Genomic DNA, 23,540 nt, shown 5'->3' on the forward strand with positions numbered 1-23,540 from the left:
GGGTTGCCAAATTCTCAGGCCCCACAATAGCCCCTAAAAATCCTGTTGTCTATATCCTCGGACGGGGAGAAGGATTTTGATATCCTCGAGCTTTCATCATGGCTTGCCCAATCTTGGTCTACGTCAGCGTTGGAGTCCTTTCACCTGCCCAATGCACGTTTCTGGCACCTCGATATACAGCACGAAACCACATTAAATTCTGGTGGCTCCATACTCCCTACGTTCAACGGTGTAATGGTAATCAATCGGTGGGGATTTTCTGTCTTTATGGGCGGGAAACTCTGCCTGGTTGTCTTTAATTGAGGATATAAATACTCATTTGAATTCATTTGCCTCCTTACTTTTGCATTCAAGAACTCTGGCACACATACTTTGAATTCGGTCAAACCTCCAACCCAACCAGCGTCCCTCTCCAGCATAAAAAGCCTGACCGAGGAGCTTTTCCTCATTTCTGTAAGTCTTCTTCTCTCTGTTTCTAGCTTAAATTTTCTCTTTGAGTCATCTCTTTACTTTGCCCTTTCTTGAGTCTCTTAGCTGTTGTTAGGGATGGGTAGATTCAAGAAGTTAGTTAAGTTTGAAGAGGCGATAGAGAAATTCATCGCCAATTATAGGATACCCAGTAACGTGGACCTGAGGTACTGTTAAGAAGGGGATTGGTATACTAAGAGGAAAGATGGTGAAGTTGTGATTCCCATAATCGCCTTCTTAGAAGGGGGTATGAGAATCCTTATAGGGTCGGTAACGCATGATTACCTCAGGCATTTCCAGTTAACTCCCACCCAGTGCGCCGTCAATGTGTTTAGGATACTAGGGTGCGTAGATGCCTTGAATGAGAAGATGGGGTTGAGGTTAACCCACCATAACGTAAACTGGTGCTATAACCTCCAACACCTGAAGGGTAAGTCTTACTACATGAAGACGAGGGACGATAGGGTTTGGCTTATCTAGTGCCTCCCGAGTCCAGCAAGGGGTTAAATTTGGACTTTCTTATTATGTCAGGGGAGTGGCACGACGATCTTCATTGCCCAACAGTAGAGGGAGAGCCAGGTAGGGTACTCGGAGTAGAGAGGGGTTGATAAGCTATGTTTTCATAGTTTGCACCATTTGGTTGCTGATCAGCACATACTTTTTCTTTTGCAGATCTACACGCCTTTGAACGGCATTTCCATTTGGTCAACAAGGAAGCCTTACAATCCGTTCTTGGGGCGGAGATCTTCGTGAACGAGGCCGATGATCAAGTTAAAGCTGCTCACAAGATCCTTAGGTACGATCCGACCCAGAAGTCATTCCCTGCCCCAAAGCACGTGATCAGGGCTCGTGATCCTCGGCTTCACCAAATTATTGTGGTGGAGCACGGGTTCTCATTTTCTAAAGGATCCTCCATCCCGGAGGGCGTTTCGTTGGCAGATTCTTCCTCGTCCTATCAGGCTACGGAGGTCGTGGGAGAAAGTTTGGAAAATGAAGGGGAAGTAGTTAATCTTAGCTCGTCCAAGGACGAATTTGGTGTATTCGATCAAGCCTATATGTCCGAGGATCCCTCCGGTGACTTAGGCGATCCCCACTATCTGAAGCAAGTCTTTCGTCTCCAAGGGTTAGTACTCAGGCCGAGATAGGTTTCAAGAGACAACCCCAAACCAGCCTATTTGATTTGCTTGAAGGTCAGCTGGGGAAGGACACGCTGGGGAGATCACAGTCTAAGCCTCCTTCTCCTCTACCCAAGCTTCCTTCTCCCCTGCCTAAGTCTTTGCCTACACAGACCAGGCCGTCCCCCACTCTGCCAATCTCGGACCCTCAGCTCGAGTCCACCGATCTGAAGAGGAAAAGGCCCTCTAAGGGCAAAGACCCAGTGGATGGGGGGAGATCTCGTTCTTCCCAAGAGGCAGATGAAGCCCGCCAACCTTCCAAGCAGCTGAAGATTGATGGTCAGGACAAGGGGAAAGAAGTCGTTTAGCAGTCCGAGCCCCAGGCCTAGCTACCTGCCGCCATGCTTCATGGGAAGCCTTTGATGAATAACGCCACCCTCAGGGACTTTCGAGGGGGTGAGGGGGCTCGCGTAGCCGATGCTCTGGAGAGGTCCCTGCTTCTCCCCATTAACATGGCTGAGCTTGGGGCATGAGGAGGCAAGAAGTTGCCCGCAACCTCAAGAGGTACCTGGGCATGGTAAGACTTCCGATACTTGTTCCTTCATTTGAATTTTATTCCTCAGTATCCAGCTTACAGTGTACTTGTTTTGGTTGCTGGCTATCCAGGCCACCTTCAGGTTGGAAGATGAGGCCGACAACCAGGATAAAGCTCTGGGCCAGGAGCGCAACAAATTCTTGGATGCCATAAATACCTCAAGAAACCTGAGACTAATCTCAAGAAGGCAAGGGAGAACTTGGAGGAAATGACGAAGGCCAAAGACAACGCGGCATCTGACCTAGCCGACATTATGAAATAGGCCGAGGACCAGACAGGGTGCTTGCGGGATGTCGAGGGTCAACTGCAGGTTACCAAAGAGCAGATAGTCGACCTCAAGCAGAAGTTGGCTGAGGCAATGAGGGCCCGAGGCGTCGTCGAGTACACTAGGGACGAGGCCTTGAAGGCTAAAGAAGAAGCCGTGTTTGCGAGGACAAATGCTGAGCACTCCAAAGAGCAAGCAGAGGAAAAGGCCTTTGCTGAGGGGGTGGCTAAGACTGAGACTACCCTTAAGGCTCAAGTCCCTGAGGTATGTAAGTGCTACTGCTCCCAAACTTGGAGTGAGGCCCTCAACCAAGTGGGGGTCAAGGCCTAATCTGAGCTTAGGAGGGTCGAGAAGGTTTACTATCCCCTGCAATTCGTGAGGCTGCCTTCGTCGCCTCTGAAGCAGGCTCAGCATTATAAGCGATAGATGAAGGCCAGGCCAGTGCTGCTGATGATCCAATGTCAATTGACAAGCTCGCTGAGGAGACTGAGCACCAAAGGGCATTAGGGGATGAGGAAACTGGTAACCCAGCAGCACCTTAAGACATGGTGAAGCTTCCCGCTAACCCCCAGGTCACCCTTGCCAACATGGAGTCCTCCAAAGTTGCACCTCCGAGCTAGGATCTTGAGGCGCCAAATGAAGCTTCTCGGCTGACCCCCAAGGACAAGCTTTCTACCAAGTTAAAGAGATGGGAAATTTCGTCGGGCCACCTTGCTAGGTTGACTGCGCCACCCTTGTCTTCCTTCCTCTTTGTCTTGATCTATCACTGTATATTTCATTTTGGTTTAAAACACTATAATGTTATTTTTTAAGCTGAATGCATGGATCTTCTTTTCTTTTTACTTGGCGTCTATTATCATTGCGATGAGTTTGGCTACTTATATAACCTGTGCTTCGATTATAAGCTTTACAGTCGCTAAAACTCAGCAAGTTTTTCATTCTAAACTGGCAACCGAAAAACGTAAAACCCTAACAATGGTTCCCACTTGGATTTTGATCAATAATTGAACCACCTTACCACCACGACCTATTTTTGCCGGATTGAATGTTGAGGGAACGACTCCACAATATTGGTTCCATATCACATGAATGAGTTACTGTAAACAGTGAAAAATGCTTAGGAAAGCCACTGGGTGCTGACTGTGCTAAGGGTTAGGTTCAATGTGCCTCAGAATGCTTTAAGTGATGCTCATTGACTTGTGTTTGTTTACTCCTTTGCTGAACGTAGCCAGCCTCTCCAGGGACCTAAGTCCAAGGACCATGCGAAACCTTGGCTCTGTTTGACACTTAGGTCCCTTTGTGAGTAACTAGCCTCCCCTTAGGTTTGAGTCCGAGGGCCATGCAAGACCTTGGCTCAGCCTAAGGCTTATGTTCTTTTGTAAGTAACTAGTTTTCCCATAGGTTTGAGTCCGAGGACCATGCAAGACCTTCGTTCAATCTAGTACCCAGGTATTTTTGGAGTAGTTAGTTTTTCCATAGGCTTGAGTCTAAGGACTATGCAAGACCTTGGTTCAGTCTAACGCTTATGTTCTTCTGTAAGTAACTAGTTTTCCTATAGGTTTGAGTCTGAGGACCATGCAAGACCTTGGTTCAGTCTAGTACCCAGGTATTTTTGGAGTGGTTAGTTTTTCCATAGGCTTGAGTTCGAGGACCATGCAAAACCTTGATTCAGTCTAACGCTTATGTTCTTCTACCTGGAGTGAAGGAATTGGTCCTCAGTGTTGGGAAGTTTATTTTTAGCGTGACGACGGCCTCGACCTCACTTCACTGGAAATGGGTTACTCCTCAGACTGGGCCCTTGGTCCCGCGTTGCCCTGGACAGGGGCGGCTCAGATTTCTATCCTCATGCGTGGCAATAGCCCCTCGTTTGCTCCAATTCTTTGCCCTCTTTGATTACGAGGCGTCTTTTGATTGTTCAAGTTGTGCGCCTAACGCTTCGGTGTGCGAGGCGCGCCCTCATTAATATTCAGCAGTTGGTGGCCTTCTTGGAATTCAATCAGGATTAATGTCGTTGATAATTCTTCCTTTGAATTCTGTGTGGACCAATTCCCACCAACCTTCGCCCTCTATATAAGTTCTTCTAGGGGAATCGTCCTTCCACATTTCACAACTCCTTCAGTTAAACAGGAATTCTGAGCCCCTCAACCCTCTAAGCACCTTCGATAACCTCACCAGGATTATGATCAGGGCTTAGGGGAATGGAGCAACCCTGGATGAGGGGAGGGCAAGGAAGCCAAAGGTGTTCCTACCTTTCGACCAAGCAAAAAGGGTGGTCCTTCTTCCTTAACTGAGAGCTGTAGCAGTTGCAGCTCGCGTTAGACTTTCAGCGTGGCAAGGCTTGGACGTTGTCCTGATGGTAACGTGTTTGACAGTTAGGAAGGAGGTCCATGAAGAACATAATGCTTCTTCGGCACGCGTCTATGCCTACCCTTCAAGCTGGTAGTGATTCGCGCCTAGCTTGCTCACCGATGGAGGTTCGCAAGATTACATCATGTTCGGTGCCCGGGTGTTGCCACCTCCAATGTCTAACTATCATGAGGCTAGGAGAGCATCAAGGGAACATCGTGGGGTGGGCCATCAAGCGCTTTTGCATCTGCCCCTCTCTTCTCGCCGGTACCATCCATACCGGCCCGGGAGTTGTTGGTAGCCTTAAAACAAGCATGCCTCAGCCTTCCTTCCTAGGGTTAGCTTTTGAACAAGCCCGTCTGGCCCCTATTTGTATAGTTGGCTTTAGAACAAGCCCGTCTAGACCTCTGTTTGTATAATGTACTTTTTTCTTTATTTAATAAAAAGGCTACAATGTTTATTCGCTTTTTTTTTAATTTTTTTTTTTTTTTTTTTTTTAATTTTTCATAGAAGTAAATTATGTTGCATCACCACTACAAAAAGGTATCAAAAACCAACATTGTCAACACCAAAAATATATTCCATCTGCTATGCTCATGTAAGGAAGTTCTGCCTCAAGTTCAATTGCCTCACATTTCTTTAAAAGTTACCATGATTTTTATGGAGAGTTGTGATGTCTTTATGTTAGAACCTCCATTTCTCTTATGTGTGTGTTTGTTTCTAAAAAAAAATAAAAAGAATGGCTAATTGTCTTGCGGTGCTTAAGAGAGCATGTTGTGTAATATAAATTGTTCCATCTTCCTTTAAAAGTTATCATAACTTTTGAGTAAAGTAATGACGTGTATTTATGTTAAAATCCCTTTCTCCTTTTCCTCTCTCCTGTGTGTCTCTTTAGAGACTGATCAGTTAAAGTACTCCTCTAAAAAACTTTTCTCGGGAAAAAAATGAAAGATTTCTTTATGAATAAGTATCAAATCTAGAAAAGATCAATAAAGAACCGCACCAGCCAACAATTTCCAAAAAAACTATTAACTGTGAGAGAAACTCCGGGTTCCTAATTAGTATTACATGATTAGCTATACAACCCCTATAAATATTTATTTTATTGACGACAGTGACTCATATTGCAGCACCCAATGAACTTGAACAACAAACTAACAAGAAAATCAGAGATGTAAAAGATATTGAACATCATGCTGTTCAGCAACTTTAGCTATTGACAAAAACTCCTGGAAAGATAGCAAAACTAGAGCAACAAGAACAGGCAGGGCGGGGCCCAGACATTCAGGGGCTAAGGCAACAATTAGAATGGGGCCTTTTTATATTTATGTATTAATTAAATTAATGAATATTTTTATATTATAATATATTTTTCTTACTTTTTGATGTGCAAATTAACTAATTAAATTTTTGTATTCAAGTTCTTCTAACATCTTTTTTTTTTAATAATATAGCTAATCCACTTAATTTTTTTTTAGGATATTGTTGATCTTAGATATGATTTTTTTCCTAATACCTCTTTTTTTCCAAAATTTTGGGGATTTCACTTGGAGCCTTAAGCAATGGCCTAATTGGCCTAGTGGAAGACCGGCCTTTGGAACAAGTAGAAAAGAGAAGTCATACAAAATCAATGCAGCAGGGGATAACTAATACTTGCAGATATTTATTAAGCTGAATGCATCCCTGTTGATCAAAATCATCCTCTGTACTTGATGAGAATGTCCTTCAGGAGGAAAATGTATTGTGTACAACGTCTTTAAGATGCCGATATAATCGCTCAAAATTCCTGTATCAGCAGTTAAAAAAAAAAAAAATAGAAGGAAAACAAAACCCAAAATAAAATCCAGACTTGGATCAGTTGAATGGTGAAACTCCACTTTCTCTAAAATTAAAAAGTAAGCAGTTTGAACATGCATAACAATATAACATAGTAAGTACTAAGCAGGCGTGAATTTCTGACAAGGCTGAGTACAAAAAATTATTTCACGAACCAAGTCCTATTTTCTGTATCTGTCACTGCTATTTATTAAACTGCAACAGATTTTGATCCAAGTTTCTCAAAGAATGCTCCCATAACCCATAGAGGCGTAAGTATGCAATGCAAGAATCGATTAGAATCAGAGAGAGCATTTATGGTGACAAATACTACATGGCAAACCAAGAAATGTTCTAATATATAACCTCCATTTCCTAATGATTCTACAAGCAGTTCATATTACAGATTTGTAAATCTCATGATATTTACAGCAAAACAAAAATGCTCACCCAGCAACTGAGCTTCTTAACTTGCCATCCTTCACTGTGAAACATCATATCTGTAGCACTCTTCACTATGCCTGCCGCCAAACTTGGTGCTGTAGACCTCTCAAATAATGGTCCCTCCATGCTCTCCTGTAAATGTCACTTAAGCCAACTTTGATTTCCATCAGTTGCAATAGTATGCTCCAATTCACCAACATGCCCACTCTCGAAAGTCAATTCCTTGTTAGGATCCTGAGAGAAATGCTTCCAGATTTGTTCGCATTACTTAGAAGATCAATACCAAGTGTTAGCTGCTTTACCGTTCTCTCATCTACACCTACTGATATTTCAGGCCTGTTGTCTAACGTTTCCGTTCACAGATCTTTACTAGGTACAGATTTTTTCGTTCCAGAACCCATTGTTATAGGAACGGCTATAACAGATCACCTAGTACCAGATGACATTGTTACCAAACATTGAAGTCCTGATTTTGGAAAGTTAATTTGGCAACCATTCAATTAAAGATGACTTGGTCAATTGTCAATTTTTAGCTATGGTTTTCTTGTTTTATACACGCATGTACACCATATACAATCCAAGCAAAACAAAGTTTCTATATTTGTACTAACAAATTAGTGGAAGCTCCGACTTTTGTGGGTTTCTGAAAGAGCAGCCACATTTCACGGTGCTAAAGCTGGAGACCTGTTATTCACAACCTCGCAATACCTTTCAATTCACAACTCTCCTCACCCTCCATATAACACCCTTCCCCTCTTCACCTCCCCTGCCTACTATAAGCAGCCTTGGGCCAACCAAGGTGGTCAGAAATGGCTAAACCTCAAATAAAGCAGGCCTTAGGCTGCTTCCTATTCCTCTCCCTTCTCTTCTCTTCTTTTTCAACCTTCTCTCTTGCTTTGTCTGATGCTGAAGCTTCCCTCATTGCTCGCCGCCAGCTCTTGTCCCTCCCAGAAAATGGTGATCTTCCCCGTGACTTTGAATATGAGGTCGACGTTGTCTTGACCTTTGCCAATGAAAGGCTCCGAAAAGCTTACACCGCGCTTCAGGCATTGAAAAAGGCCATCTACTCTGACCCACTTAACACAACCGGCAATTGGGCTGGTGCTGATGTTTGTGCATATAACGGAGTCTTTTGTGCTCCAGCCCTTGATGACCCCAAATTGAGCGTTGTTGCTGGTGTTGATCTTAACCACGCTGACATTGCCGGATACCTTCCAGTTGAGTTGGGACTCTTGACCGATCTTGCACTATTCCACATTAACTCTAACAGGTTTTGTGGAATTATCCCAGAGAGTTTGTCAAGGCTTACACTTATGTTTGAGTTTGATGCTAGCAACAACCGCTTTGTTGGCAAATTCCCTAACGTCGTCCTCACATGGCCAGACCTCAAGTATCTTGATCTCAGGTTCAATGACTTCGAAGGGAAAGTGCCTCCAGAACTCTTTGAGAAGGATTTGGATGCATTGTTCTTAAACAACAATCGGTTCAAATCCACCATCCCCAACACACTAGGCAAATCTAAGGTTTCTGTTGTGAGCTTCGCAAACAACAAGTTCAGCGGTTGCATTCCACGTTCCATTGGCGACATGGGGAACACCTTGAATGAGATCCTATTCATAGGCAATAACCTTGGTGGTTGCTTCCCTCCAGAAATTGGATCGCTTAATAATGTGACCGTGTTTGATGCAAGCTTTAACGGGTTCATTGGTACCTTGCCAAAAAGCCTGTCAGGGCTAAAGAATGTAGAGGAATTGGACATTTCAAATAACAAGCTAACAGGATATGTGCCTGATAATGTTTGCAAATTGCCTAACTTAGCGAACTTTACCTTCTCTTATAACTACTTCAGTGGGGAGGCTCAAGCATGTGTGCCATCTCCAAAGACGCAAGATGTGGTGTTGAATGACACAAGCAATTGTTTGCCAGGAAGGCCTAAGCAAAAGTCAACCAAGATGTGTTTCCCAGTGGTGACTCGACCTGTGGATTGCAGCAAGAATTGTGGTGGCTCCTCTCATCCATCTCCAAAACCATCACCACCTAAATCTAACCCAACTCCATCTCCAACACCATCTCCCAAACCATCTCCATCTCCAACTCCAACTCCAAAACCATCTCCTGTACAAGCACCAGCACCAGGACCAGACCCATATAACAATTCACCTGGTGAAAGGAACCGCCCACCTCCACCACCATCACCATCACCATCACCCCCACCACCAGTTCACTCTCCTCCACCACCACCACCAGTACACTCACCCCCTCCACCTGTGTATTCTCCTCCGCCACCACCAGTTCACTCACCACCACCACCATCACCACCTCCACCGGTTCACTCTCCACCCCCACCACCAGTCCATACACCACCTCCACCAGTATTCTCACCTCCCCCACCAATCCACTCACCCCCACCTCCACCACCAGTGTATTCACCTCCACCTCCGGTCCACTCTCCACCACCACCACCACTCCCAGTCCATTCTCCACCACCCCCAGTTAACTCTCCACCACCACCAGTCCACTCTCCTCCTCCTCCAGTGCACTCACCCCCACCACCAGTTCACTCTCCTCCACCTCCTGTGCACTCTCCACCACCACCAGTCCACTCTCCTCCTCCTCCAGTGTACTCACCCCCACTACCAATTCACTCTCCACCACCACCAGTCCACTCTCCTCCACCTCCTGTGCACTCTCCACCACCACCAGTCCACTCTCCTCCTCCTCCAGTGCACTCACCCCCACCACTAGTTCACTCTCCACCACCTCCAGTCTACTCTCCACCACCTCCGGTGCACTCACCCCCACCACTGGTTCACTCTCCACCACCACCAGTCCACTCTCCACCACCTCCGGTGCACTCACCCCCACCACCGGTGCACTCTCCACAACCACCACCAGTCCACTCTCCACCACCTCCGGTGCACTCACCCCCACCACCGGTGCACTCTCCACCACCGCCAGTCCAATCTCCACCACCTCTGGTGCACTCACCCCCACCACCGGTGCACTCCCCTCCACCTCCGGTGCACTCAACCCCACCACCAGTGCACTCACCACCACCACCAGTTGCTTCTCCTCCTCCTCCTGTACCTGTCATTTCACCACCACCACCAGAGATCATCCTCCCACCAAGCATCGGGTTCCAGTACTCATCGCCTCCTCCGCCACTGTACCCTGGCTACTAAGTAGCATAATATCATACATATCTTTGCCTTTTATTTCATATAGTAGTTTCAGAACGCTACGTATTCACACTCAATTTGTGAGCTCAGCTTCTCATCATTGAATGGTAATATGTTTCTATAATTTTTATTTTTTGTAACTTTTTCCCTCAGATAACATTCAATTCTTTTTTTTCTTTTTTTCCCCTTGTTTTTGGATGTAAAGCAGTTTGTTTAGATACTTCTGTGTAACTATTTTTAGTCCATATTTGGACTAAGCGTACAAATGTGACATTGCAGCTCATCGTTTTCTTTTTTTTCTTTTCTCAATATAAAGATAGGACTAGCTAATGGATGAATGTACAAGGTGTGAGATCCAAGTGAGAGTTCTGCATGCGTACACTCATCATTTTTTGGGCCAATATGATCATAAAATAATCAACTTTCAATGTTAAACCAACACTAACAAATAAGGCTATCATAATTTAGAATCTGTGACTAATAAATTGTTATGTTTCTTCAATATAGCTTTGTATACTTATCCAGTATCTACATCTTAACTGGGTTTAATGCATAAAATTTCTTAGGAACTGTACGCAAAACTTAACTGATTGTGAACCGATGACTAGCTTAAGTTGCAAAACTTTAGGTTCTGAAAGTATGACCAATTTCTGCAAATGATTTTAAAGTCTAATCAGACCTAGTTAAGTAGTCAAGTCTTTAACTTGATCTTAAATTTATTTATTTATTTATTTATTTTTTTTTTGAGATTTGATATTATGCCAAAGTACACGGTAAACTCAAGTAATTTATTTGATGAAAATGAATTTTATTAGTTTAGTAAACTGAAACCTATTATAACAACATGCACTAGGAAAAAAAAATTGTGTTTTTCTTTTACAACATGGTACAAATTACATCCCATGCGTGTAATAACGAAGAACAACTTTTCGTTGCATCTAATTATTGTTTCATATTCTTTTATGGTTTAATATAACTTATTTTGCATAAAAAAATATTAATTCAACAAAAGTAATTATAAACAATGAAGTTTTAAAAATCTGTAAAGAAGAAAATAAATAAAATAAGAAGGAAGAAAAAAAAAAAAGCCATACCAAACCAAGATTTTATATATCATTAACTTGCATAATTGCTATTAATTATACTCATTAGCCATTACCAAGAGTAAATTTGAGAAAAAAAATAATGTTTTTAAATGCTTGAATTTAACTAAAGGCCCTAGATCCAAATACTAAACAAAGTAAAAAGAGATGAAATCTCAAGTGTAACAGAATATATAGCATCATATATAAATATATATATATATATATATAAATTAATTAAGGAACCATGTCAACATAAGCTTGGGAGTCTAGCCCATAACTTAATGTTAGCCCAAGAGAATGACCAACAGTGGCCAATGTGCTTCTCAATCCCTAGACCCACCAGCCCAAGGCCCAAATTGCAGAAAAATGATTTGCAACAAATTCTCAAAATTCATTTTAATATAACTGAATTAACCATCTTATAATAGCATGTCAGCATGAGCAATATAAGATAAATCCAACAGTAAATAACTTAGAAAGATGATGACAACCATTGCGTTTCCTATTCCATTAGGAAATCTATAAATGAGATACAAAATAATAACAAACGCATCATATTCATCACTAGTGAAACTATAATATGATGAGTTCTTTCATTATAATCATATAGCAAACGATGGCAGACTTGGTTTAGTTGAAGGGAGAGAAAGAGTGTCTAGTTGTATACTGCAATACTTACTTCAAGTAAGTTTTCTTTCCCATGGGGTGTTTTATGATGTTAAGATGGTGAGGTAAATTTTGTGAAGCTCAGGCCGTTTGGTAGTTGATGTCAAACACCGTTGTTTAAAATGATGTGAAAGTTGTGATTTAAAAAGTGTTGTTCGAAACACCTATTTTTTAGTGTTCATAAAACAAAACAAAAAATGTATTTGATATCATGGTTTAAATAACATGTTTCAATATTTGAAAAACATAAATATGTGTTTGGTATATGTGTTTGACTTTTAAAAAAGCTGACACCCTGTACAAAATAAATTTTTTTCATTTGAGGAGAGAGAAGAAATCCATATTATACCATTGCCCTTCTCTTCTCATTAGTTTTCCTTCTTTTTCCCTTCTCTTCCTTGAGAGTAGAAAACCAAACCCACACTGTCGCAGTCCTCATCTCCATCGACGCAACAGAAGATCCACTGTTGGGCTTCACATTCCTCGGATCTCATCTCCATTGTTAGCACTCCAAGACCTAGCAATGAATCAAGATTTCCTTGTTGTTGAAGCCAACGGAAGAAGGTGCCACTTCAACATTGACAACCCGTGGGCCTACTGCAAATCTAGGTTCGAATCTCACTTTCACCTTGGTTGTTAATGGGTTTTTGTCTAAAGATTGTTGTGTTCCTTCTTCATACACTTAATTGAAAAGCTGTGGCAATTTAGCGAAAGGGGTTTTGTTAGAGGGTTTGCACGAAATGATAGAAATTTTCAATCCTTTCATGCCTCTCATTTCTAGTGTTCATCTGCACATAGGACTTTAGCTCTCAACCCTAATATTACTTGGGGAGAAAAAGACTGTAAAAAAGGTCTAGTATGTCTCATTTTTTTTTTCTCAACTCCAATATTCCTGTAATTCGTTGATCTTAAGATTTAACTTTCTTTTGTTGTGTAGAGGAGACTGAATATTTTTTAAAATTGTAGATTAATAACATTGTCGAGTAATGATATAATAAATTTATTTGTTTTGGTAAATTTTAGTGCCAATAAGAAAACTATGTTAGGTTGCCATAAAGGATGAATATTCCAAACATTACACTTTGTTTGAACCAAACAATGCGTAGTTTAGTGGTTGTATTGAGTGATTGGGCATGTAGTCTTTACTATAGAGTTCGATTTCTTTAGAATGCTATACAATATACTACTGGGAGTGTGAGGCCCTTTGAATACCAGTTGCCGAAAGCATACTTGGGAGAATCAAATTGTGGAATTTTGTCATGCCTTGAAAAAGAGCTTATTTCAGTTTTAGGATCTCCATCTTCTCTCAACCATGCCTTCAAATTGTTGGGCAAATCTTCTCTAAGAATTTTGTATTTGGTTATCAATGATCCAAACTGCAATGGTTGTAATGTCTTCATCATAGAATTTTATCTGTTGCTTGTCACTTTTATGTTGAAGTTAGATTGTATCTAAATAGTGAAGATAATACCTCTGGAATGCTTTGCAGTTGTGCAATTTTGACCAACTATCTTCAGTAGCAAATACTCTTGATGCCGCTTCTATGCAATTAAGGAATGGTGTTTTACTTTCTGTGTGGGGGGAGGAATGTAGTGCCTATTGCATACCCTGAATCAACGAGATGGTACAGGCCTGCAATAAAAGTGATTACTTTCGCAATTTGAATTTCTGAATGGCATATTTGACTGATGCAGATTAATTAGTAATGTGTTGTGAAATAAACCTACACTAGAAGACTTTGGATATATCATTACAAAGTGGCAGAAAAATAATTACATTGGGACCAAAAATAAAGTTGCAGTCAATGGCCAGCAAAATCAATTTTGTTTTGTTTAGTGGAAGAGAAGATAACACCACATACTTGATAAGATAAATCCTAACAGATAACAATCCTAAACTCACTTACAGATAACCAATGACTTCTTTTTAAATAAATAATAACAAAATTACACTTTTAAATCCTTGATCTCACCTAGAGACGTATGGCTCCCACTTTTTCCATTGGGTTCATCTCTCAATTAATAAATATATAGTAGTAAACAAGAAAAGTCAGTGGGTACTTCGAAGAAGCAATATAAAGTTGAGATTAGATCTGTCCCACGACGCATTTGCTTATCATTTTTTTTCTTCATAAACTTCAAATTTCATTCAAAAGGAAAGGAATGTCAAGACAAATACTTCATATAGGTAGAGTAAACTACACTAGGAAGGTTATTCTTATTACAACAAAGAGACACTTTGAAGACTAGGGAGTGTTTTGCAGCAGTATGAGCTACAGCATTGCACTCTTTTTTGACCCAATAGAAACAAATACTAACAAAGTAAATTTTAAGACTTAAAATGCTGTTAATGATATTACAAATAGACCAATCTGGAGGGACATCATTGGCAGAAAGTGCATCAAAGCAACATTTTGCATCTCCTTCAATCTGGACATGACTCCACCATTCTTGGATAGCAATTTGCAATTTGCATTTGCTTATCATTCAACTCACCATTAATTAGACACTTTTCTTACTCTTTATTTATTTTTTTCGTTGTTGGCTTTGAGCAAAACAAATAAAATGACCAAGACACCCATTGCATTTTACCTATTTATTTTTGCTAATATGAGAGAGATATAGCGCGCAAAAAAAAAAAAAAAAAAAAAAAAAAAAAAAAAAAAAAAAAAAAAAAAAAAAAAAAAAAAAAAAAAAAAAAAAAGATGGTTAGTCTTTATTCTGTTTGAGTGATGACTCTGCTGATGGCTGAGTGTGACTAGTAATGATTAAGGATTGAGCCAGTCTCTTTCCTGGTTGGGAAAGGCTAGCCAGTTCCTCAATTACTTAGCAAACTTATATGCACATTTTGTGGTTATAAATCAGTGCACCCAACATAGATGTCTGTGTTACATATGACAGAGGATAAAATTTGTGCGTTTTGTCTATGCCTTATTTGTTTAATTTTTTTTTCAATTCTGCACAAATTGGCTTTTGTTCATCAAATACATTTACCTGTCACCAAGGCTTCAGTAAGCCTGCTTACTAGGAATTCAAAAATTTACTTCAGCCTATTGCAGTTCTTCTTTCCCTGTGAAAAGCACATCTTGCTTTGATTGCTAATTTCTGTGGAACTCCAAAATTTATTTTGTATGCTTATACTCAAGCAAGTTTGTTGAAGATATGGGATCTTCACTTTTTACATATAAAAAAAAAAGATCTTCACTTTCAACAAATCTCAGTTTTGTAACTTAGCATAAACTCTATTTATCAAACAGTTGCAGCAGTTTCTGATGCATTAAAGGCATGGGAGACATTGAAGGGGAGACCTTATAACATTGATCTTGAGTTGACTGAAGTGGAGCTTCCATCAATATTCGGATTTGCACTTCTTACTTTAGAGCATCTCCAGCAGATTAGCCAAATTTTTGTACTGTTTGGCTAATGAACAGTGCCATTTAGCTTTTGCCTACTCACTTTTTCAAATACACTTCCAACAGATTCTCTATCCCATTCTCTATCTCATTTAAATATTATTTCTTCATTCATTCTTTATTCTTTCTTTAATCTTTCTTTATTTATTCACAACAACTATATTTCAAATTCCTAACAGCTATATTTTTAAATTTCCCAACGGTAACATTTTCAAATTTTTCAACAATTATATTTTTTCAATACCCTTTTTTTAAAGGGTCATTTTTTCAAATGGTAATATTTCTCAATAGTCATATTTTTCAAAAAGACTTGATAAATTTCAAGATTAACATAGATTTGATAAATTTCAAATTACATCGAATTTTACCTATAAAAGACTAACATAAATGAAGAGAAATTTCAAATTACAATAAAGACTAAAGACATAAAAATTAATGCAAGCATAAAACCTAAAATTAGATGATCCTACATCTCGCCATATCGTTGCCACAAGTGCTCAACGAGATCCAATTCAGGAAGGGATTCTGATCCGAGCCAGACATCATCTAGGATCAACAATATAGGATTAGGTCTAAGATGATTCAGCAGTTGTGACAGCTGGTCGATTGCATCTTCATCACTTTGAATTTGAAAATTAGGTTGCATATTCTTATAATTTAATAGGTTCTGCACAATGACCTTCACATTGGGAGTTTTTGAAACGTTCACAAAGAGAATATTGTCCTCAAACATTCCTGTCCAAACACAATGTAGTTAGAAAACTGCCACAGAGGCACATTTCATATCGCATAATATTACACAAATAATGGCCAAGTCATATGAACAGAATGCCCAATCCCAATCGCAGCAAACGGTGAGATGTGAGGAAAAAGAATTTTTATGAAAAACACCACCAATTATGAAGATATGAGAATTTCCTTTTTTAAAATTAAAAAAAATAAATAAAAAATAACCGTCTTGTTTCTTTTACTACATTAATTCATTTTAGGATTCAACAAAGAAGTTCACAATGTATTTTGTTTTTGCTACTACCTAACGGTTTACGTTACTATGAAGGATCCACATACTAGCACTATAAATAACTTCAAGAGTATGCAAACTATATTTCCCAAAACACTAATGACTTGTTTGGAAGTTTAGAGAGGGAGGAGAGTAGAGGGGAGTAGAGGGAAGGGGAGTAATGGGGAGGAGAGTAGAGGAGAATGATTCACCTCTACCTTATTTGGATGTTTTTAAAATTAGTAAGGGGTAGGGAGTAATTAGCCCTTCCCCTTATGTAATTTTGTTAATATAATAAGGGTAAATTAGGTAATTTACTTGGTCAATAGTTTATATACTCTATTCTCCCTCCAAATCTCTCCAATTTGGGAAATTAAAATTAGGGGGCTAGAGGGAGTCCAAACCCCTCCAAACTCCTCCAATCTCCTCCCCCTCATTCTTTAAAAAACTTCCAAATAAGGTAATTGCATTACTCCCCCCTCTACTTTACTCTCCCTCCTTTTTTAAACATCCAAACATGCCATAACCGATTAGAAAGTAAAAATTACACACTGACAAATAAAAGAGATGGAATTACCTCTAATTTGATCATCCTGACAAAGCATTTGGACCAATGTGGTCTTCCCACATCCTCCAGGAGCAGTCAGTAGAAGCAGCTGCACCTCCTCCTTCAACAGCAGCGTCTTCAACTCCTTCATTGGCATATCCAACCCAACTGTAAAATCCGGGGGATTACGAACTGTGCACGGTACTCCTTTTCTATCCACAACCGAATCCACTTTCTGCAGAATAAGATTCACATTTACCAAAATTGGCATATCCAACCCAACTGTAAAATCCGGGGGATCACGAACTGTGCACGGCACTCCTTTTCTATCCACAACCGAATCCACTTTCTGCAGAATAAGATTCACATTTACCAAAGTCCTCAACCCATTCCTTGTGCTATGCACTTGCAAATCAACCTGACAGAACCTGACAATTTCTTTGTCCAACTCTTCAAGTTTGTCAGAGTAATAGACTTTGAAACAGTAGTTCCACCACCGGATTTTCAAGCACTTGCGAACCAGCTTCTCTCCCTTTTTCATATTCTCGATCAAGTTCTCTGTTTCCACTTTTCGGAGATCAAGTTGTTCACTTAATTGTGTTATTTCGTTGACCATTGGTGCCAAATTATTTAACGTGGATTCTAGGCGTTTAAGAATGGGTTTGAACATACGGGCTTTGCTTACCACATCCTTAACCGTGTCATGTAACACTGCAAAGCCCTCACCAAATGCTGCCCCAAGAGCAGCCCCTCCAACAGATGCTGCTGCCATAGCTTTGCTTCAAAGATTCTATATCCAATATAGTATTTGGAAACCTAATTGAGAAACTATGACTTCACTCACTCTACCCAACTATGCAAAATGCAAACTTTTTTTTTTTTTGGGAGATGACTGTGATTTTTATTTAAATAAATAAAAATTGCAATACAGTGGTGAACTAGCAGTGAGACGTGAAAATATGCAACACTGTGTTAAACTAGCAGTGAGACCCTGAAAATATGCAATACAGTGTTAAACTAGCAGTGAGACCTGAAAATTGCAATACAACGGTGTAAACTAGCAGTGAGACCTGAAATTGCAATACAGTGTAAACCTAGCAGTGAGACCTGAAAATTGCAATACAACGGTGTAAACTAGCAGTGAGACCCGAAATTTGCAAAGCTAAATCAACAGTTATATACTACAAAAATTATAAACATCTCTCGTTCAATTTCTTAATGGTGCTCAGGAAACGGAGCGGAAGGCATACCGGCCGAGTACGAATTCATTATAAATATATTTATAAATATGAAAAAAGAGATGTGCCGAGTAGAAGAAGAGATCCCATCTCAACGGCTTCTTCTTTAGTAGGAAAGAAACAAATGAAAGGGAAATAAAACTTTAAATTACACAAGTAACAAGTAAATCATCACATACGCTTTTCTCTTTCTCCGCTATTGCCTCTTTTACCTTCAACCTGGAAGCTTCCTTTCGGAACTACAAGAGAAGCAACAAATAAGTGATATTTTTACGAAATTACTATTATTGGTTTGGTAATAAACTTTTTTATTAAAAGTAAAAATTAAAAATGAATAAATGTAGAAGTTAAAAATTTGTGTGTGAGAGAGAAGGGTAAACTTTGTTCACCTAGCTCACTCTACTTTAGTGCTTATTACAGTTTGACTGTATTAGAGCATCTCCAGCAGATTAGCCAAATTTTTGTACTGTTTGGCTAATAAACAGTGTCATTTAGTTTTTGCCTACTCACTTTTTCAAATACACTTCCAACAGATTCTCTATCCCATTCTCTATCTCATTTAAATATTATTTCTTCATTCATTTTTTATTCTTTCTTTAATCTTTCTTTATTTATTCACAACAACTATATTTCAAATTCCTAACAGCTATATTTTTAAATTTCCTAACGGTAACATTTTCAAATTTTTCAACAATTATATTTTTTCAATACCCTTTTTTTAAAGGGTCATTTTTTCAAATGGTAATATTTCTCAATAGTCATATTTTTCAAAAAGACTTGATAAATTTCAAGATTAACATAGATTTGATAAATTTCAAATTACATCGAATTTTACCTATAAAAGACTAACATAAATGAAGAGAAATTTCAAATTACAATAAAGACTAAAGACATAAAAATTAATGCAAGCATAAAACCTAAAATTAGATGATTCTACATCTCGCCATATCGTTGCCACAAGTGCTCAACAAGATCCAATTGGAGTTTAGAATGAGTTTCTCTATTTCTAATTTTTTCATGGGCTGCAATGAACGCTGCAAATTGACTAAATTCTTCTGTACGCTCGTGAGACACTGTTGTAGGGATGCTTTCAGGCACTTGTTCATAATCAAAGTCTTCTGCTCCATTGACATCACGTTCATCTTCAATTATCATGTTATGCAATATTATGCATGCCTTCATAATGTAATCAAGATCCTCTGTTTTCCAAAGACGTGCAGGCCCACGAACAATTGAAAATCGTGCTTGAAGCACTCCAAATGCACGCTCTACATCCTTCCTTGTTGACTCTTGAGTTGTAGCAAAAAGACTATTCTTTTTGCCTTGTGGAGCTCGGATTGTCTTTACAAAAGTGGACCATGAAGGATATATACCATCAGCAAGATAGTATCCCATCGTATAATCATCACCATTGATTGAGTAATTCACCGAAGGTGCAAGGCCTTGAGCGAGGTTGGTAAATATAAAAGAATGGTCTAGCACATTGATGTCATTATGAGACCCAGGTAACCCAAAAAATGCATGCCATATCCAAAGATCATATGATGCTACTGCTTCCAAAATAATTGTTGGCTCACGACTATGACCTGTATGCTGACCTTTCCACCCTGATGGGCAATTCTTCCATTTCCAGTGCATGCAGTCAATGCTCCCTAGCATCCCTGGAAATCCACGACTTTCACCAACTCTTAGCAACCTAGCAATGTCATTGCTATTTGGTGACCTCAAGTACTCTGTAGAATAAATATCGACTATGGCTTTAACAAATTTTTTGAGACTCTCTATTGCAGTGCTTTCTCCAATTCTCACATATTCATCTGTAAAATCCGCCGCTACTCCATAGGCAAGCATCCTTAGTGCAGCAGTCATCTTCTGAAGGGAAGACAAACCAAGCACTCCGGCAGCATTTCTTTTTTGAACAAAATATTCATCTTTCTCTTCTAGACTAGATTTAATACGTAGAAAAAGAGAACGACTCATTCGAAACCTCCTTCGAAATACGTTAAGAGGATATACTGGTGATTTTGCAAAATAGTCTTGAAAAAGTCTTTGGTGGCCTTGCCCATGATCACGTTGGATGATCCTACGACCTAGAACAGAACCACAATGTGATGTTGACACCCCCTCTCTTTCTAATCGTTCTTCTTCCAATGCAAGAAGCGCAATTATCTCAAAATCATCATCAGAATCCGAGTCATTTAGAAGCATATTATGTGCATAATTTGCATTATGACCCATGGAACAAATTTCTCAAGTTGCTGCCACCAAAAAAACACACAATCATGAAAAGGACACAAGCCAAAGATTTAGGAAAGTTAATGGAAGACATAGGAATCCCATAATAAAATCACCAGTTTGATAACTATGATGTTTATGGAAGACATGAAAATCAGAGTAAGTAGTGAGGTCCAAAAATATTGTCAGCATGCCTAACATGTCTAATGATACAATTGACTAACTGAAAGGGTCTAATGATACAACGGAAAACTATTGTCAGCATGTCTTCAAGTAAGTAGTGAGGTCCAAAAATAGATATATTCTTTAATAAATGCAACTTGGCATGTTGTAAATCACCTAGGTAAAATCAAGAACTAGTGGCTAACATGTCCCAACACATTGAAAAGTATGACCAAAAAACATTTGCGAGCATATCACTTGCAATTGGGGAATTAATATGCAATCCTTGCAATGTGTAAGAGCTGGTCCAATAAAAATAAGACACGAAAATTAAAAATGTCATCTAGACAATCTAAAATCATATCAACAATTACAACTCATACTACACCAAAAACATCTCAAATTCTCACTATAACCAAACAATTTAGGTGTAAACAAAATGCCTAGTGAGTGATGGAGAATATTCTTTGGGATGACTTCTTCAACAACATTGGCTCTCAACATGGTTTTAAGATCATGCAATAAGTATACAAATTTAGTTTGAGACAATAAATTTGGAAAAAAGGAATTTTCTTTCATTAAACACTTACCAAACCTACTTTGCAATTAGTCACCTAACGTAATTTGGAGAAGTGATGGCCCTTGTTTTCAACACCTAATGTAATTAGTCACCTGATGATTAGCCTTTGTTTTCAACACATAATTGATGGCTTGCAAGCACAAATTCTGATAATCAAACCAGAAAAATCTCACAAACAAATCAATGACTCATTTCATAGTATATCATCCTTAAATTGACTACAACACGAAACAAAAACGTTTGGCAAACTAGAGACTGCTTTTAATCAAAGTGAGCCAACCCCATATGAATTCTATAGATTTATCCATTCAAAACCCAGATGAATTCTATAGATTTATCACAAATCAATAGCAAACAGAACACAAGCCCATTATATTTAGTATCCACCAAGAATCAAAAACAGGGGAACAAACACAAACACAAAAACAATAGAAATATGATTTCAAACACAAACACAAGCCCATCAAAAACAAAAACAGGTGGTGAGCGTGTTCAAAAACAGAACCCATCAAACACAAACACAAACCCATCAAAACAGAACCCACTCAGGACTTTCATCAAACAGGGCATGTTCAAAAACAATAAACAGGGGAACAAACACATACACAAACACAATCCAAATTACGAAATCAATATCTTAAATAGCTCTTCTCTAACTAGAAACAGAAACCCATATACGGTATCCACATAGAAACCCATTTTTCTAAACTCAAAAAATAGCCAATTAGAAATATTATTTCAAATGATTGAAGTTGGCATACCAGTTTGATTTCAGCTTTTGTGAGAGAAATCCTGGATTGTTTCAGCATAGAATGAAGGGGGCGGCCCCAATGTTGAACTTCTTAGGTTGTGGGCGGAGAAGAGTGGATGTGGGGACTCGGAGAGAAAAAAAGAAGTAATGGCTTGGGTTGTGGGGGTTGCTTCTTGGGTTGTGGGCAGAGAAGAGCAGAGCCGGAGACGAGCGAAGAAGAATGGAGAGAAAAAAAAAAGAAACAGAGTGAATGAAAGGATGAGAGAAAAGAAGAAGAAGAAAGCCACGGAGAGAAGGACAAAGAAAAAGAAATGTGGGAGAGAGAGAAAGAATTAATATAAAAGGGGGTGGGTATAATAGTTTATTCAAAATATTCAATGCCTAATGAACAGTAGCCCATCAGGTTTGATGGGCTACTGTTCATAAGCCAAAAAAAAAAAGGGATATGCCTAATCTGCTGGAGCTCATTTTTTTGTTCAAATTCTCTATTATGGCTAGGATTTGAGGGATGCCTAAGTTGTTGGAGATGCTCTTAGACAGTTAAGCATAAAGAAATGAGCTAACTATATAGAATTACACATTCAAACTTACAACAATGAATTAAGCAGCAATAACAAATTAGCCTCATATAACACATTCAAATCTTCATAAACTAAACAAATAAGGGTTTTTTTTTTGGTGTCAAATTGAAGTAACTAGAGGAATTTCTTATTGAATATTTTCCAAGTAATTCTCCCAAGTCCTAAACCATTGTGAAAGAGATTAATAAATTACCTCTACACGGCCAAGGGAACTCATACTCGGCATGTCCAATTGGGTTCTGCATAACTCTTGAATTGTTCACACTCTCTTCTTATCCAGCATGAACATACGTAAACCGCATGTCGAAGTTGCATGCATACATCACGTTTTGAGTGATGTCACTTGTTCTATCTTTGAATGCGGTGGTCCTACTAGATGGCGCAGAAGCACTGATATGTGTCCCATCAATGGCCCCACACATTTTGTTAACAAAATAGTAATGTTTATTATGTATAAGAATCAAAGCAATAAAAGCATTATTCATTAACTTTGAGCATAAAGCATTGTAGGGTGTATTAAGAATTGCCTATTGTAGAAGAAATATTTCATAAATCAGAATGAATAAAATAAAGAAGATATTGAATTCATATTTCTAAAGAAAACATTGTCCTCTATATATATAACATTATACTAACATTTTATTAGGTAATGTGAACAAATTGACTAAAGTAAACAATTATTGAATTAATAATAAGATACCGGTATAATCTTATACCTTAAACCATGGATAATATTTGTTATTTCCACGAAGTGAATGAGGAAGCTCAGCTACATCAGCATCAGGCTGAATGATAAGACATCTCAATGCATGGATAGCCCGCAATGCACGTCGGAATTGCCTTTGAATGGTCTCAAGAGAATGTTTAAAGTGGTTGCAAGTTAGTTGGAAGTTAGTATTGTGTCCAACAATAAATAACAACATTCCAATCAACTTCTCCACTGACACAATGCTAGTATCCTCCTCTAGTAGGTGTAACATCTTCAACTCATTATACAAGTGCTTGAAAATGTGAACGTCCATGTGAAAGATGCCATAACAAACTTGAGGATTTTCT

General features: G+C 39.1%; 2 protein-coding genes across 4 annotated transcripts; one reads left to right on the top strand and one right to left on the bottom strand.

Annotated features, from left to right (window-relative positions):
* Nucleotides 1-7,857: 7,857 nt before the first annotated feature.
* LOC111987069 (pollen-specific leucine-rich repeat extensin-like protein 3) lies at nt 7,858-10,261 on the top strand. Its single transcript, XM_024018769.2, has one exon. The coding sequence runs from the start codon at nt 7,858-7,860 to the stop codon at nt 10,228-10,230; it is 2,373 nt and encodes a 790-aa protein (XP_023874537.2). The 3' UTR covers nt 10,231-10,261.
* Nucleotides 10,262-12,240: 1,979 nt separating this feature from the next.
* LOC111996320 (uncharacterized) lies at nt 12,241-21,988 on the bottom strand. 3 transcript variants are annotated; one of them, XM_065761349.1, is made up of 3 exons: nt 21,914-21,988; nt 21,163-21,227; nt 18,953-20,433 (listed from the first exon to the last, which is right to left on the bottom strand). In XM_065761349.1, exon 3 carries the CDS (start codon nt 20,411-20,413, stop codon nt 19,109-19,111), a length of 1,305 nt encoding a protein of 434 aa, XP_065617421.1. In that variant the 5' UTR covers nt 20,414-20,433; nt 21,163-21,227; nt 21,914-21,988; the 3' UTR covers nt 18,953-19,108. The 3 variants fall into 3 exon arrangements, 2 of the variants coding, with proteins under 2 accessions (XP_065617421.1, XP_065617420.1); XR_010624134.1 differs by lacking the exons at nt 18,953-20,433; nt 21,163-21,227 and adding an exon at nt 12,241-13,610; XM_065761348.1 differs by lacking the exon at nt 21,163-21,227.
* Between the last annotated feature and the right edge of the window lie 1,552 nt (nt 21,989-23,540).

This window comes from Quercus suber, unplaced genomic scaffold (genome assembly GCF_002906115.3).
Source record: "Quercus suber isolate HL8 unplaced genomic scaffold, Cork oak 2.0 scaffold_407, whole genome shotgun sequence".
Classification (NCBI taxonomy): Eukaryota; Viridiplantae; Streptophyta; class Magnoliopsida; order Fagales; family Fagaceae; genus Quercus; species Quercus suber.

Coding starts and splice junctions, on each gene's coding strand:
- LOC111987069 (XM_024018769.2), top strand. CDS start 7,858: ATGGCTAAACCTCAAATAAAGCAGGCCTTAGGCTGCTTCCTATTCCTC.
- LOC111996320 (XM_065761348.1), bottom strand. CDS start 20,413: ATGGGTCATAATGCAAATTATGCACATAATATGCTTCTAAATGACTCG.